Consider the following 17491-nt stretch of genomic DNA (forward strand, 5'->3'; position numbering starts at 1 on the left):
ATTGTCCAGCTTGATCCAGAACTATTACTGACAATTGAGCTTCAAACAGCCTCTCAAATCCTGAAATATGCCCCCTCCAAATCCTTCAAAAAATCCTGTGTTAATAACTTTTAAAGCAACTAAAGAGTTTAATAGATGAGTCTAACACATGACTAGAACAAAACCACACCATTGATATTTAATTAATTTTATTTAATCCAAATGAGGACTTAGTAGCCCTCACCATACTACAGAAGAGCAAAATAGGGCCATAATGCTTGAAAAGAAAATTGCACAAGCACTTGGGGCGCTTCTGGCTCCTTTTGTGAGAGAAGAATTGTTCATAATTTCAGCTCTTTCCACACGCTCTTCATTGATCTCCATGTGACGATTCCCTCATATCATGAGGCCTTTGACTGAATAATATTCAATGTTTCTGCATAGATACCGGCAGACTCAGGTCTCAGTTCTACACTGAGGATGCAAATTTAATTACTTTTGGGGATTCTATACCATGGGTGTAAATAACTTCATTATTTTTTTTGATATTTTCCTTTTGGGCTTAGGGAAGCAGCATCTGTTAGACGTCTTCACATCCCTCTGAGAGCTATGACTAACTGGGGGAATGATGACAGTTGGGGAACAGGAAGCTCATTTCTAAATAATAAAATAAAATGAACCTATATACCAAGGGGTTTCAAACTCCCCACATTACGTTGCCATCATGTGACGCATTGCGACTGTTTCCCCATTTGCAGAGCTGGGGTATGTGCATGTGACACAACTGACCCGTGAGCCGCCAGTTTGACATTCCTATATACTTTATATACAGATACATTCAAAAAAGTATAAATCATAATTATAATGACACATGCCCATTGTTTTTATTTTCATTACTAAATTCATCTCTCTACAGCTGTCAGGAGGGTGACAGCAGAAATACCCTTTTCAAAGTTCAGTTTGTAAATTGGAAATCCATACATAGAACCCATTAAATCAATAATTAGCATACATTCTCACCCAAATGTATCTTTGTTTTGGGGATTCTCCAGTCTATGAATTATCTTATGGGAAATAAGACTATGGGGCTTGGTGAAGCCCTTTCCACAGTCCATGCATTTATGTGGCTTCTCCCCTGTGTGGATCCTTTGATGGCATGTAAGGTAACTGCTTGTACTGAAGCTCTTTCCACACTCCATGCATTTGTATGGCTTCTCCCCTGTATGGATCCTTTGATGGGATTTAAGAGTATTGCTTCTTCTGAAGCCCTTTCCACACTCCATGCATTTGTATGGCTTCTCCCCTGTATGGATCCTTTGATGGGCAGTAAGGGTACTCTTTTGGCGAAAGCTCTTTCCACACTCCATGCATTTATACGGCTTCACCCCTGTGTGGATTCTTTGATGGCATATAAGTTGACTGCTTGTACTGAAGCTCTTTCCACACTCAATGCATTTATATGGCTTATCCCCTGTGTGGATCCTTTGATGGGATGTAAGTTCATTGCTTATTTTGAAGTCCTTTCCACACTCCATGCATTTATATGGCCTCTTCCCTGTATGGATCATTTGATGGATTGTAAGTTCCTTGCTTATTCTGAAGTCCTTTCCACACTCCATGCATTTATATGGCTTCTCCCCAGTGTGAATCCTTTGATGGCATGTAAGATCATTGCTTATTCTGAAGCCCTTTCCACACTGCATGCATTTAAATGGCTTCTCCCCTGTGTGGATCCTTTGATGGCATGTAAGATCATTGCTTATTCTGAAGCCCTTTCCACACTGCATGCATTTATATGGCTTCTCCCCTGTGTGGATCCTTTGATGGCGTGTAATTTCATAGCTTAATCTGAAGCCCTTTCCACACTCCATGCATTTATATGGCTTCTCCCCGGTGTGGATTCTTTCATGGCGTGTAAGATCACTGCTTCTTCTAAAGCCATTTCCACACTCCATGCATTTATATGGCTTCTCCCCTGTATGGATCCTTTGATGGGATCTAAATTTACTGCTTGTTCTGAAGTCCTTTCCACACTCCATGCATTTATATGGCTTCTCCCCTGTATGGATCCTTTGATGGGCAATAAGGGTTCTCTTTTCGCTAAAGCCCTTTCCACACTCCATGCATTTATATGGCTTCTCCCCTGTATGGATCCTTTGATGGGATGTAAGTTTACTGCTTGTTCTGAAGTCCTTTCCACACTCCATGCATTTATATGGCTTCTCCCTCGTGCATGTCCTTTTATTAACAATCTTGTTTCCATGTTCATTGCATTTATTTGAATTCTCTCCAATGTGAAAAGTTTTCTGTGATTCAAAAGACCCATTTTCTTGAGAAAGTGTGAATATCCAACTGTAATTTTTTCCTTTTCCTTTGCATATACTGGCTGGTCCTTTGGCTTGTGATGGACAGGGTCCATTTACATCTAATGTGTCTTTGAAGAGTCTTACACCTTTCCCAATATATTTCTTCTTTAGTTTTCCTCGTTGATCAATAAAGTCCTGCATCTGAGCAACAATCGAAGGTGAGCTTTCCTTATTCCAGATATTTGACAGGTTTCTCTCCTGCCTTTGGAATTCTGATTGAATTGCAGGTTTCTCCATTACGTCTCCTTCTCTAAACACTTTGATTGGTTCTCCAGAGTCTTTATTGTCATTCTCATTCTCACCTTCAAATGAAAAGAGATATGAAAGTGAGAGAAAGGTTAAGGAAAAAGATCACTCTGTAAGAAGTCATATTAATTGCCTTCAGGTATTGTGCCAAATTCTAATATATGGTATACTGCATATTTGTATCCTTATAAATGCATAGTATAGAGATGATAATATCTCTATTGTTGAGGCATAAAACCTTGAAAAAGACATTAAAATCAAAAAATTTGAATGATATAGAAGGATTTGGGCAAAAATAGCTGAAATCTGTGTGATTGAGTTTGGCATTACCTCAAACTAAGGAATTACTTTGTCACTAAAAAGTTTACCATATTTTTCGGAGTATAAGACACACCTTTTTACCCCCCAAAAGGGGGTGAAAAGTTAGGTGCGTCTCATACACCAAATGTAGCCATGCCCACCCACTGGCACTGACCCTTTGGCCTGTGCCTTGCAGCAGTTACCTTCTTGCAAGCAAACAGCAAGAAAAACAGCCCCTTTCAGCTTCAGCATAGGTTAATTAGCACAAGTTGATTAGATGGGCCTCCCGACTCTCAGCTGATTTGCTCTCAGCTGTTTTGCGCAGGGCTCTCCTGCTTACTGCAAAAAGTGCTGGAGCAGATTTTTTTTCCCTAGCTATGCTGAAAAAACGAAACTGAAAGTAAAGTAGGCTATTTGCTGCAACGTGACAAAATGAGGCAGAGAGAGATTTCTTTTTCTTTTTCCTCACCAAAAAAGATAGGTGCAAACAATGGGAAATTTAGGGCAAAAGAGGAGAGTTCAAGATTTTAAAACACAAAAGAAAAAAAGCTCTATTTAACTAGGGAATTCTAATAATTGAGATACTATTAATTGTATATTGTGTTGAAAGCAGAAATGCTAAATTATGGTTTGGAAGAATATATGGGGGAAATTATTTGGTTTATTATTATTGTTAAATATAATTAATTGATTTGTAAGAAATTGGATTGCATGGAAATAATTGGAGTATTCATGTTCATATTGATTAATATACAAAAAAGATAGTTATAACTAATTGATTTATATAAAAATGTTGAATTTGTATTAAACAATTGTAATATTAAATAATTAACCAATGTGAGGATGGATATAAAAATAGATGACAATGAGAAGGGGTATAATATAGAATAGAAGGGAAAAATTGAATTTGATTAAGATTAGAGATGAGAATGAAGGGTAATATTGGTTTTTTAAAAAAAAAATAGATGAGGAATAAATATGGCAAAAAGGAAATATAGAAATTGTAAATTTAATTGAAATGACTAAACACTGTTTAAATTTGTGAATCAGCCAAACATTCTGTTCAAAGAAAATACATTGTATGTTTATATGTGTGTTTGTCTAAAAAATTTAAAAAAAACTTTAAAAAAACCAACAACCAAAAAAGGTAAGTGCGTCTTATACTCCGAAAAATATGGTAAATAGAAACACAAAAGCAAATCGGATCGGATACATCTAAGCAGAATGCCATAGACCCATTTCCATCCTAGGAGCAGTAGAAAAACAGAACTTTTCCTTCTCCCTCTGAAGAGGAGATATCTATTTAGAGATATTTTCAGAAGAACTAACTAATGGCATCTAACTACAAAATGTCTCTCTGAACTCTCTGACTGGGGAGTAGGAAACCCTTACCAAGAGAGACCACGTTCTTATAATTCTCCAGCATGACTTCCCAATGCAGAGCTCTTTGGTGAGGATCCAGCTGAGACCACTCCTCCTCAGGGAAATACACAGCCACCTCCTCAAAGGACACAAGACTCTCCTGAAAGGGAAAAAAAGTACAAAACAGACCGAGGAGTCATTGCAGGACCTTTCCTCTTATATGGAAATTCCAAAAGTAAACATATACACTAAGGGAAGTAGCTATGCTTAATAGGAATCCGTAGTTTAGATGAGAAAATGGACAGAACAAAAAGCATGTGACTAAAGAAATCTTTTAGGCAGGTTTTATCAACTTGAATGATTTTGTAGGACTTTCACTGCCATTCAGGTTAAATAAGCCCAGTTTCCTTCTGGATCAATTGATCTACCAAACAGCCAGCGAGCCAACCAACCATCATCATAATACTCTTCCTTCTGGATCTATTAATCCATCCACAATCAAAAGGCCCTCAGTGTCTTGAAAGAATCAACTGTCAGGTGGGCCTTGGAAAACCCACCAATAAGTGATCCAAACCCTTCAGAAGTGTGCCTGTAGGTGAAGGGATTCTTTCCAGTGCTTTATGAAATGACTTATGTTGTCCTAAGAATGAGCAATCTTGTTCATTCCTGTCAGAGTAATGAAAATTTAAAGCTGACCAGACGCTTTAAGATTGAGGATGAGTCAGCAGGGTTATTGCTGCTTTAAGACTGAGGATGAGTCAGCAGGGTTATTGCTGTTTTAAAAAGCTGTCTATATAAGGGAGGCCATGAGAAGGCGTCTCTCTCTCCTCATGTATCTCTCTCCTCGTCGTGTTCTGTCTGCATTGTAGTTCTCAGACATGTTATGGGCCCAGGCTAGAGAGAAGGCCAGAGTGACTCAAGAAGACTAGAGAGAAGAGAAACCCAGTGAGAGCTTGCACCAGAGACAGAGGGGTTGTGCAACATGGCTTGATAATGGTTAATGGCTTGTGAAAGAGAGAAGGCAACATGGCCTCCATTGGCATAATGGGAGGAGCTATCTTGGTGTCTCGGCTGAATGAGACAAACTACCTCTCCTGGAATGTGAAGATGGAGATGTAACTGCGGAGGAAAGTTGTGGATGATTGTTACTAATCCACCAGCAGTCCTGGATGATGGGGAACAGAGAAGAAATGAAAAGGCATTAGCCAGCATAATTCTGGCTTTAGAGGACAGTCAGCTGATACACATGAGGGGTGTCCAGTCTGCGAAAGACTGCTGGGTGAGTTGCGCAGTGTATGTTAGAGAGACTGTGGGAAGTAAAGTGTTGCTGACAAGAAGACTGTATATGGCACAACTGAAGCCGGGGGAGAGCATGTCCACACATCTGCAGGATACAAGAAAGACATTCCTTGAATTAGAGGAAAGGGGAATGACATTTAATGAGGCACACAAGGTTTATGTGGTGCTCAGTTCATTGGACAGTTCATGGGACGTTCTTGTGACTAGTCTAGAGTCCATGTAAGTGCAGGATTTAACCGTGGCATATTTGACTGGTCAATTGTTGGAGGAGGAGCAGAAATGGCTGGGGGAGGCAACCAGGAAAGGGAGGAGAGAATATTCAGCACAAACCAGCATCTGCACCAGTCTAGGATGCCAGCAAAGCAGCTGAGACAGTTTATTCAGTGAAGAGATGTTACATGTGTGGTTCTACAGAGCATCTCCAGAGATGCTGCCCAGAGAGGAGAAACAGAGGAGCAGCGAGACAAGGGCGCAAGACTACTCAACACACGAAGAATGGTTCTCCAGTATTGTTTTCCCTGAGAGCAACAGTGTCTGAAAATACCAGGAACACTTGGTTGTTGGACAGTGGGGCGACTCAGTATATTGTAAATGACGCACAACCATTTTCTGGTTTGAAACCAACTATGCAAACATGTGTTAGTCTAGCTAATGGTCAAAGAGCTGCTGTAAAAGGAAAAGGCAACGTGTATGTACCTGAGGTAGAGAAACATTGTACAATGTCCTATATGTACCTGCATTAGATCATAATCTGTTAAGTGTATCCAGGTTAGACAGGCAGGGTTATGAAATACTGTTTGCAGGAGGGCAGTACTCCATTAGGAAAAGTGGAAGTATACGTGCACAAGGGGTTAAGAAGGATGGCCTGTACGTTCTTGCAAGGCAGGAGAATAGTTGTGCACGTGCACTTATGAATGCTCCCACACGTGACAATTGTGTACATTTGTTGCATATACGATTGGGGCATGCAAGTTTCAATCTACTAAAGAAGATGCCAAGCCTAGCTGAGGATTTAGAATAAAGAAATACAATGTGTATTTAGATTGCGCTGTTTGTAAGGATACAAACTCCAGGGTGTATCCTGTAAGTAAGAAAAGCTCAAGGCAAACAGAGTATTGCAGTTAGTGCATGCTGATTTGATTGGCCCTATGACACCCTCTTTAGGAGGAGCTAGGTATGCCTTAGTCATAGTAGATAACTACAGTAGATATTGGTTTTGTTATCTGCTAAAAAGCAAGACAGAAGTATTACAACAATTCAAGCAATGGGGAAAACTTGTAAAGCGACAGTATGGTTGTAAAGTATGCTAGCTGCAAACAGACAGGAGAACAGAGTTTATGTCTGATAATATCCAATAATGGTTAAGAAGTTTAGATGTATGAATCCATATTCGCTTGCTGAAAATGGAGTGGTTGAAAGAAGAAATGGTACGATACAGACCATGAAGGACTCATTGCTTGCTAATGCAAGCATGGGCAAGGTTAAGGGGGGGGGAGCCATGGAGATAGCAAATTATATAATTAACAGGATATGGAGTGTGGTGATAAAGGAAACGCCGTATTTCCTGTTGCATGGAAAGACATCCTGGTGTTTTTTCGAAGGGAGAAGGTTTAGCTGTTGTTGCAGACCTATGGTTCTGCAAAGCCCATGAGGTTTTGCCTGGAGAAGCAGATTGCTTCCCACAGGGTTGGCCTCGGCACCCGCTTCAGACAGCAAACAGAAGAGCTTTGCTCTTTTTCTCCAGGGCCTTTGAAACCACCACCCCCCTTTCACTTTTCTGCCTTAAAATTCTGGGCTCTGGTAGTGGGGATGCTTTGTCTTTTGCCAAGAGTGTCCTGCCAGCATCCCCTTAATGGCCTTCCCCTCTCCCCACACAGTTCCCAGGGAGAGAGAGGGGGCAAGAGAGAGAGGAGAGGGCCATGCCATGTTCCCTAAAAGGCCTCATGTAGAGGTGGGTGAGCCCCTCATCCTTAGCTGCTGGAAGAAGGGCTAGGCTGGGCTGAAGCAGAGGAGAAAAGAATGTGGGGAGAAGCAAGCCTCTGCCTGCTGCTGGTTCCCCCTGCAGCGGTCCCAGTTGCTGCGCATGGCAAGCGCATCAAAAACAAAAACTGGACTTGCATGCTGCCCCTTGCACTGTGGAAGATGGCAGAACTCAGAGAAGAGCCACCCTCTCTTCGGGAAAGAGCCTGGAGGCCTTTCAGCAATAGGTCTCTCCCTACTGTGGGGCAAGGCTCCCCTATCCTGTCCCCTTCTTTCCCTCAGGCTTGCCCCACAGAAGCCTCCCCTATCCTATCTCCTTCTCTCCCTCAGCCATGCCCCACAGAAGCCTCCCTTATCCTATCCCCTTCTCTCCCTCAGCCTTGCCCCACAGAAGCCCCCCCTATCCTATCCCCCTCTTTCCTCAGCCTTGCCCTACAGAAGCCTCCCCTATCCTATCCCCTTCTTTCCTCAGCCTTGCCCCACAGAAGCCTCCCCTATCCTATCCTCTTCAAGTTTGTAGGCTTTACGGTTCTGGAAATTTCATGATTATGGCATGAGTGGTTTTCACTTTTATATATATAGATTTTCTCATTATCCATCATCTCTTAGTCTTTCTAAAATTCCATAGTTTATTGATTTTTTGGTCAGTCTTTTATCTCTCTCTCTCTTAGAATCTTGTATCTCCTTTTAGTTTTTTTGTGTCTACAAAACTTTCCCTTCTGGGTGGCTTTTGCCTCTTTCTGCTGCATTTTTTGAACACCTATCCACAAAATTTCCTTTTGTTTTTGTTTTTTAAAGGGGGTTTTCACTCTTCTCTCTGTACCCTTATAAATTATGATGTTATATATTTGTCTTCTACTTATTAGTCTCTTCTCCTCTTTGTTCCTAACTTCTTGCTTCTTATTTTTATTCTTCCCTTCCCTGCTTTTTCTAGTTTCTCATCTACTTCTTGAATATCATGTTCCTCTTTTTCCCCCCAGTTGTTGAGTACCTTCTACATTATTTCTGTATCTTTAAACCATTCCTTTGTCTCTTTGTCATTTCTTAAGGATTCACACAGACTTTTTAACATGCACAATATTTCTTCATACATCTCTAGATCCATTTTATAGTGATTTAATACTTATAAATACTTATAATATTTATAAAAAGTATTATAAAAAGCTTATAAAAAGCATATTTCTATTATTCCAATATCTCAATATTTAAGAAACTTCTATTTAATCAAGTTACATCAATCTCAGTTATACCTCCAAAACCCCACATTTTATTTCATAATAGTTTACAGTCTTATATTTCCCCAATTGTCCAAATTTTTAAAGTTTTATTTCCTTTTTCTCTCTTTTCTTCTGACTTTTTCTTCTTTTGCCTCTTAGAATCTATATGTATATAAAAGCAAAAACCACTCACGCAATAATCACAAAATCTCCAGAACCATAAAACCTACAAGTACAAACTTGAAATTTGCCACATATTTTCCTCTTAGCTTCTAGGTGCTCACTAAGAAAGGATTTTTTGAAATGACCGTCAGAGCATTAGAATTTCTTATATTATGATTAACACATTCTGATGCTAAGGTTCTACTACCCCTCCCCACCTGAAAAGAAATCTGTTTCAAATGCAAAACACAAGCAGAGGAGAGGAGTTTCACTTTCAGTTTTACTTTCACAGCAGCAAGCAGGGGATAGGATAGGGGAGACTTCTGTGGGGCAAGGCTGAGACAGAGAACGGGGGGAGGAGAGGCCGATCATAACTACTCATTAATTTACAACCTTTAAATGTAAATTTATCAAGCCCCATCACATAGTTTCGTAGCAAAGCATGGGAATCCAGCTAGTATTCTATTAAATAACATTAATAGTCCAAGTCCAAATTTGTCCAGGTTAGTCCACTAGGTTCTTCCAGTCTTTCCAAACCATAATCCAATAGTCAATTTTAGTAAGCTGTAGTTATTTGCAAATTAGTTCCTTTTGTAATTCTTCAGAAGGAAAGAAAAAAACCCACTATTGAATGTTCTTGAATTTTCCCAGTCTTCTAACAAAAGAGTCAAGGTCAGTCCATTCACCAGATGTTGTTACTTCTGTTCTATGTATTAGACTTTGTGTGTATTAGATTAGCTTTTATTAAATATACTGCAGTTATAGTGTTGTAGTATTTCTCTTTATCTAGTAGATGGCTCTCTTATATCCCATCCAATGTAAACAATCTGTCAAAAACAACTGATTGTCGGATAAATCTAAGGGGTTTAGAAATTCAAATAAACAAGTAATTTCTCCCTAAAATCGCTTTTAGAATATTTAGGCTGTTTCCCACGCTATCTGTTTTTTATAGTTTCTCTTGGGCTTTTTTTTTTGCCTTTTCGTTTCTGGATTTTTGTTTTTTCCATGTGTCAATTCACTGCTATTTTAAGCTTAGGAGTTTTCTTTTCATAATCCTTTTGCTATTGCAAGTCATTAAAGTAAAAGTTGGTAAATATCTCACCCCATTTCAGTGTTCTGTCCATACACTGCTCCTGCACAATCTTGGTTCCCGATTGTCCCGGCTTTGTGACTGCCAGCAATGGCAGTTATGCCTGCTGAGATTGCTTCGGACCTAATGAAGAATTTGCGAATTCTTCATGGTCAGCGAAGCGCCTCTCCTTCCTTCACCATCCCTACAATTCAGCTGTGACCCGGAAGGGTCTTCTGGCAGTGGTTACCAGCTGGATTTTTGTGGGGCTCAGCAGAACCCGCTATTTTCCAGCTGTTCTCACCAAGGCGGAGTGGATTATGGGTGCTGCCATGCGTGTTATCGCACATGTCCGTGCACGCTTTCAGCGTGCAACGACAAAAAAGTTAGCCATCACCGACATATCCTATCTACATCCTCTGATTTCCTGATGGAAATGGAAAATATAAATCTAGTAAATGAATGTTCTTCTTTTACCTGAGTTGGAGGTTCAATCCTGGTTTCTGCTCCGCCAAAACAAAGAGTTAACTTCCTTCTATTCGTCCCTGTGGGGAAGATAGGATTTCAAAAAGCATCATTAGTAAAATGGGAGGAGGTATTCTATAGAGGAGAGAACACAGAGAAGATGAGAAAGTTAGGATTTATCAGAGGAGTAGAAGGCACTTATATTACCTCCTGAGGTGTCCTGAATTGGATCTTCCTGAGGGATCCTCCTGAAAAACAGTTCTTCAGGGAGATTTGAGGGATGCCTCTTTCTCTGAGCATCCCTGATCTCCATTGCAAAGGACTTGAAATAGTATGCAAGAGAAAAGAATTAATGGATATCACACATCATGAAGAGGTATATACTTCTATTTAACACATGATAAACTGCCAAAGATGTTTAAGGGAATTTCAAATACATGGTTGAAATGTAAATATAAAAAAGGAACTTTTTACCATCTCTGCTGGACTTGTGAAAAAGCAAAGAAATACTGGCATAGAATAGAGTAGAGTAGAGTAGAGTAGAGTAGAGTAGAGTAGAGTAGAGTAGAATAGAATAGAATAGAATAGAATAGAATAGAATAGAATAGAATAGAATAGAACAGAACAGAACAGAACAGAACAGAACAGAACAGAACAGAACAGAACAGAACAGAATAACAGAGTTGGAAGGGACCTTGGAGGTCTTCTAGTCAAACCCCCTGCTTAGGCAGGAAACCCTACACCACTTCAGACAAATGGTTATCCAATCTCTTAAAAACTTCCAGTGTTGGAGCATTCCCAACTTCTGGAGGCACCTTGTTCCATGGATTAATTGTTCTGTCAGGAAATTTCTCCTAAATTCTAAGTTGCTTCTCTCCTTGATTAGTTTCCACCCGTTGTGTCTTGTCCTACCCTCAGGTGTTTTGGAGAATAGCTTGACTCCTTCTTCTTTTTCTTTAGATTTTTATTAAATATATAAACACACAAAATACACATACACATACAAATACAAATACAAATAAGACAAACATAACATTAATGACATCTAAACGTAATGCCAGATTCCCTACGACATCAATAACCTATGTTCCTCGATATATATTCCTTCCTCTAGCCTTATATAACGATATTATTTTATTGATATTTAATTATACGTTGTTAAATCTTGTTTGGTACAAAATTTTGTTTTACTCTTTTAGGATCCTCTTTTGGTTTGATTTTTTTTTCCTCCAACCATTGATACCACCTTTGCCAAACCAGGTAGTAGTCAGATTCTTCCTTTCCTTGAATTTCCTTGGTGAGTCTGTCCATTTCAGCACATTCCATGACTTTAGATATTATTCTGTCTTGTGTTGGGACTTCTTCCAGTTTCCAATTTTGTGCATAAGTGATCCTTGAGGCAGTCAAAATATGTGTGATCAAATATATTATTTCTCTTTCATAGTAAATATGCCTAGTAGGTATGTTTCTGGTTTTAGTGGTACTTTTTGAGCTGTTATTTCTTCCAATTGGGTTTTAATATTGTTCCAGAATTGTTTAGCTTTGGGACACGACCACCACATGTGGTAGTATGTCCCTTTTTGTGCTTTGCATTTCCAGCAGAGTGAAAATGTATTGGGGAACATTTTGGAAATCTGTGCCGGTGGGAGGTGCCATCTATAAAACATCTTGTAGATATTTTCTTTGTACGGTACTGATAGTGTTAATTTGCTATTGATTTTCCATAATTTTTCCCATTTATTTAATTCTATTGGGTATCCAAAGTTCATTGCCCACGTGATCATATTTTCTTTGACTATCTCCTCCTTTAATTTATATGCCAATAGGAAATTATAAATTTTTGTTATTAATTTCTCATTGGGGCCCAGTAAGATTTTATCCAGTTGGTTTAGTTCTTTTTGGATTCCAAATTTTTCCATATCTGTTTTGTATCTGGATTTTAATTGTAAGTATGGCCACCAATCCATTTCAAGACCTTGAGTTCTTAATTCTTCTATTGTTTTTAATTTTCCTTCTTCATTTAAGAGATCCTGATATGGTTTTTTTTTTTTGGGGATATGTTTTCATTTTATTTTTGTCCATTGTATTTGGATAGATTTGTGCTTCCATTATAGAGATCCACCATGGGATCTTATCATAGTGGATCTTTCTAATTTCATTCCAGGTTTTGAGCAGGGTATCTCTCACTATATGTCTACAGAATTGTTCTTGTTTCGTGAGTTTGTCTTCCCATAGGTATGCATGCCATCCCTTTGAGCTTGACTCCTTCTTCTTTGTAGCAGCCCCTAGTCCTTCTTTTCATTAAACTAGACATACCCAGTTCCTGCAACCATTCTTCATATATTTTAGCCTCCAGTCCCCTAATCATCTTTCTTGCTCTTCTCTGCACTCTTTCTAGAGTCTCCACATCTTTTTTACATCATGGCGACCAAAACTGGATGCAATATTCCAAGTGTGGCCTTACCAAGGTATTAACACTTCACGTGATCTTGATGCTATCTGTTAAGTTGGGCGATTGAGGAGCCAGGAGCCAGGTCGTGAACAACAACAGCTCTTTATTACACAGTGAGAATCAGCAAAAGATGCAACAAGACAGCTCCCTTTATTCTGGCTAGGGTGCTAGCTAATGAACATTGTGTATTTTCCTTCCTAAAATTCCCTCCAAGGATACATTACACCCCTCCCTTCCAGGGGTGAAATGCTACTGAATTGGAAGGGATAAGCTGATCCGGTAGCAATGATGGCCAGTAGTTTGGAGAACCAGTAGCAACGGCAGCTGGAGATTCCGCCCATCCACCCACCTGCCCCATTCCCCGGAGTTGGGGAATGCACCATTCCCCGACTCCAGCCTTGACGCGGAGCTGCTGCCTGCTCGCCCTTCGCCACATGGTGTATCCTACTGCTCACCTTTCTCCTGCGGCTGGCTGTCAGGGAAGACAAGTGCCCGAAAGTTACCGGAGTTGCTCACTCTCATTCTTGAATGAGCCGCTCTGGTCCATACACCGGCTGTGCAAGTGCACACTGTTTATTTAAGTCAGCGGTAGGTTGGGTGTGCGCTTGCGCAGCCAGCGGGTGGATCAGAGCGGCTCATTCAAGAAGGAGAGTGAGCGACTCCGGTAACTTTTGGGCGCTTGCCTTCCATGACAGCTAGCCGCGGGAGAAAGGTGAGCAGTAGGATACACCGCGTGGCGAAGGGCGAGCAGGCAGCAGCTCCGTGACAAGGCTGGAGTTGGGGAATGGTGCATTCCCCGACTCGGGGGAATGGGGCAGGTGGACGGACCCAAGAGAGAAAGATAAGGACACGCCAGCATGGCTGTGAATGACATTGAGCTGGCCATGCCCACTCAGACACAGGACACCCCCCCCACCAAGCCATGCCCACAGAACCAGTTGGAGGGACTCTTTGTCTCTCCCAGCCCAGCCAATGGAACATCCTGGATTCTTTTGTGAGCGTTGCTTTCCTTGGCTGGGACTGGCTTCTCAAGAGGGAGGCGCTGGATACCGAAGTCTTCAGATAAGTCTTCCAACCACTTCGGGCTTGAGTTAGCTGCCATGGGAAGGTTTTGAGAGTTAGGGACTGGTACCATTGATTGGTATTCTGGCTTGGTTGCTATTCGTTTTCTAAGTTAGTCTATGTGCTATGCCAGACCTTCCCATCTCCCATATCTACATTGTACGATTTGGGACCTGTGATTTCGGAGATTGTTCCCACTAGCCATAGGGGCCCGTTTGCATAGTTCCTTGCGAACACTGGTGTTCCTATCAAGAACCCTCTTGTTTTTCTATCTGTTTCCCTGTACCCATCAGGGGAATAGTTGGGGTGTAACCTTAGTTTTCGGCCCATTAACAGTTCGGCTGGACTTTGCCTGGTGGCAGTGCATGGTGTGACATGTTGGGCAGCCAGGAATGTAGCAACTCTGGCCTGCCAATACCCCGGGCCTAGCCTAGATAAGGCCTCTTTGGCAGTTCTCACGAATCTCTCAGCTTGTCCGTTACTAGCTGGATGAAGAGGTGCAGTGAGTGCATGTCTGATTCCCATTTCTGCTAAGTACCCCTCGAATTGGGTGGCCATGAACTGAGGCCCGTTGTCTGACACCAGAGTGTCCGGTAGCCCATGTGTGGCAAAGATTTTTTGTAGCATTTTGATTACCGCCTCTGCATTGGTTGAACTCATTAAGACAATCTCTAGCCATCCAGCAACTATTACCAGAAAGGTTTGACCATGAAATGGGCCGGCGAAGTCAATATGGATTCGCGACCAGGGACCCTGGGGTCGTTCCCATTCCCTGACAGGGGCTGTGGGGGGAGCAGGCCTTGATTCTTGACAGGGGTGACACTTGCCTACCCATTCGGCAATATCCTCATCCATTTTGGGCCACCAGATCCTTACAATCCCGGGGTGCCCCACATGCAAAACATTAAGGACTTTTTCCTGCAAGCATAGCGGTACAACAATACGATCTCCCCATAATAGGCACCCCCTTGCATTGACAGTTCAGCATGCTTGGTTACAAAAGATTTAAATTCCTCACTTACAGATTCACCCGGCCACCCCCTTGTTACTCAGCTCATTACAGTTTTTAATACATGGTCTTTAACAGAGGCCCTCACACTTCAGCAGAAGTGAGAGGCCCTGAGTCCAAAACATTGATGAGCAGGACTGGAACTCCTGGGGTTGGGTCTTCTAGAAGGTCTGGTAGCGGGCATCTGAGGGCCTCGGCATTCCCGAGGCTCTGGCTGGGATGATGGACAAGGCGGTAGGAGTATGCGGCCAGGAAAATGGCCCACCTAGTCATGCGCGGGGACAAGGCAGCAGGGGTGGCCCGATCCCTGCCAAGAGGCCCAGGAGAGGTCGATGGTCCATAACCAGTTCGAATGTTCACCTGAACAAGTATTCGTGAAACTTTTTCACTCCCGATACGGCTGCCAGGGCCTCCCTGTCCAGCTGGCTGTAGTTCCGCTCAGCACTGGACAGGGTGCGGGAAAAGTAAGCAATGGGTGCCTCTAGCCCATTCAGTAGTCTGTGACTCAAGATGACCCCAACGCCAAAGGAGGACTAACACAAGAGGAAGCATTGTGTTGTACTGAATCAGGAGGCTGTTTGCAGACAAAAGTTTTTTTTCACAGCGGCAAATGCATCAGCCTCAGCTTTGCCCCAAGCCCATAGGGATTTCTTGGCAAGTAATCAGTGGAGGGGCTCAGCTACCATTGCCTTGTCTCTCAGGAAAATTGAATAGAAGTTTAAGAGTACCTAGGAAGGCTTGTAGCTCTGCCTTGTTTCTAGGGGTTGGCTCATTCCTAATGGCCCGTATCTTGCTTTCGATGGGGTGTATGCCAGTTCCATCTACCTTGTGCCCCAAGAATTCTACAGCGAGTACTGCTATCAAACATTTGTTTCTCTTTACTCGTAGACCCGTGTTTCTAAATTTTTCTAGTACCCTTTGTAATCGGTCCCCTAGTTGTTGTTTGCCTGCTGCAGTAACAAGGATATCATCAAAATAGGGGACAACTCCTGGAAATCCTTGCAGCAGATGCTCTTACTCTTCAACATCTTCATCAATGACTTGGATGAATGGATAGATGGGGAACTCATCAAATTTGCAGATGACATCAAGCTGGCAGGAATAGCCAACACTCCAGAAAATAGGCTTAAAATACAGAAGGATCATCACAGACTTGAACATTGGGCGCTGTCTAACAATATGAAATTCAATGGTGAAAAAAGTAAGGTTCTACATTTAGGGAAGAAAAACAAAATGCACAGGTACCGTATATGTGGTATCTTGCTCAATAGTAGTAATTGTGAGAGGGATCTTGGAGTCCTAGTGGACAACCATTTAAATATGAGCCAGCAGCGTGCAGCAGCTGCCAAAAAAGCCAACACAGTTCTAGGCTGCATAAACAGAGGGATAGAATCAGGATCACGTGAAGCGTTAATACCACTTCATAATGCCTTGGTAAGGCCACACTTGGAATACCTGCATCCAGTTTTGGTCGCCATGATGTAAAAAAGATGTAGAGTGCTCTTCTCTGCACTCTACAAAGAATGCAGAGAAGAGCAACAAAGATGATCAGGGGACTGGAGGCTAAAACATATGAAGAACGGTTGCAGGAACTGGGTCTGATGAAAAGAAGGACAAGGGGAGACATGATAGCAGTGTTCCAATATCTCAGGGGCTGCCACAAAGAAGAGGGAGTCAAGTTATTCTCCAAAGCACCTGAGGGCAGGACAAGAAGCAATGGGTGGAAACTAATCAAGGAGAGAAGCAACTTAGAACTAAGAAGAAATTTCCTGACAGAACAATTAATCCGTGGAACATATTGCCACCAAAAATTGTGAATGCTCCATTTGTCTGAAATGGTATAGGGTTCCTGCCTAAGCAGGGGTTGAACTAGAAGACCTCCAAGGTCCCTTCCAATTCTGTTCTATTCTATTCCAGTTTTGCTGATTACATAAGTTTGTTGTTACAGAATTTGCTAGTACATATTAAGTATGAAAAGTAAAAAGTTGAGCCTCTAATGTTACCATTTTATTCGACTGTGCTAAAAAGAATCAGATTTTCAATGATTTCCCCCCTTTATCCTAAACATCTTTCTCTTCCCTTCCCCCCAGTTCCTACTATTTACATTTTTTTGTATTTTATCTCTTCATTAACTTAATAACACTATTAAAAGGATACAAAAATATGAACATATTATTATATTCAACTTTTTCTGGAGTCCCAAGAGGAAGTCCTCTCACCTGCAACTCAACCTGCTCCTTCTTCTCCTCCGCCTGGCTCAGGAGGAAGCCTTCCACCAGGGCCACCGCCTGGGAGCTGGTCTCTGCTCCACACTCCCGCACCCAGCTCTCCATCTGCAGGGGCAGAAGGGCCAAGAACTGCTCCAAAACCACCAGGTCCAGCATCTGTGCTTTTGTGTGCTTTTCTGGTCTCAACCATCGACTACAAAAGTAGTGGAGTCGGCTGCAAAGTCCTCGGGGACCCTCATCCTCCCGATATTGGATGCTCCTGAAGTTCCAGGCGTGAACTTGTGAAACGATGGTT

At 41.7% G+C, this 17491-nt stretch overlaps 1 protein-coding gene across 2 annotated transcripts in view; it reads right to left on the reverse strand.

Annotated features, from left to right (window-relative positions):
* Nucleotides 1-233: 233 nt before the first annotated feature.
* LOC139312194 (zinc finger protein 721-like) overlaps nucleotides 234-17491 on the reverse strand; it is a 41773-nt gene continuing 24515 nt past the window's right edge. The window contains exons 7-8 of one of the 2 annotated variants that reach the window (XM_070936787.1): nucleotides 14095-14102; nucleotides 234-2171 (exon numbers count right to left, since the gene is read on the reverse strand). In XM_070936787.1, the coding sequence (XP_070792888.1) occupies nucleotides 996-2171; nucleotides 14095-14102 (1184 nt within the window). In that variant the 3' untranslated portion in view covers nucleotides 234-995. Of the gene's footprint in view, nucleotides 2172-7719; nucleotides 7739-14094; nucleotides 14103-17491 lie in introns of both variants that reach the window. The other variant, XM_070936786.1, reaches the window with a different exon arrangement.

The sequence above is a fragment of the Pituophis catenifer genome, unplaced genomic scaffold, assembly GCF_029215685.1.
Source record: "Pituophis catenifer annectens isolate HBS135680 unplaced genomic scaffold, rPitCat1.0.hap2 SCAF_2, whole genome shotgun sequence".
Lineage (NCBI taxonomy): Eukaryota > Metazoa > Chordata > Lepidosauria > Squamata > Colubridae > Pituophis > Pituophis catenifer.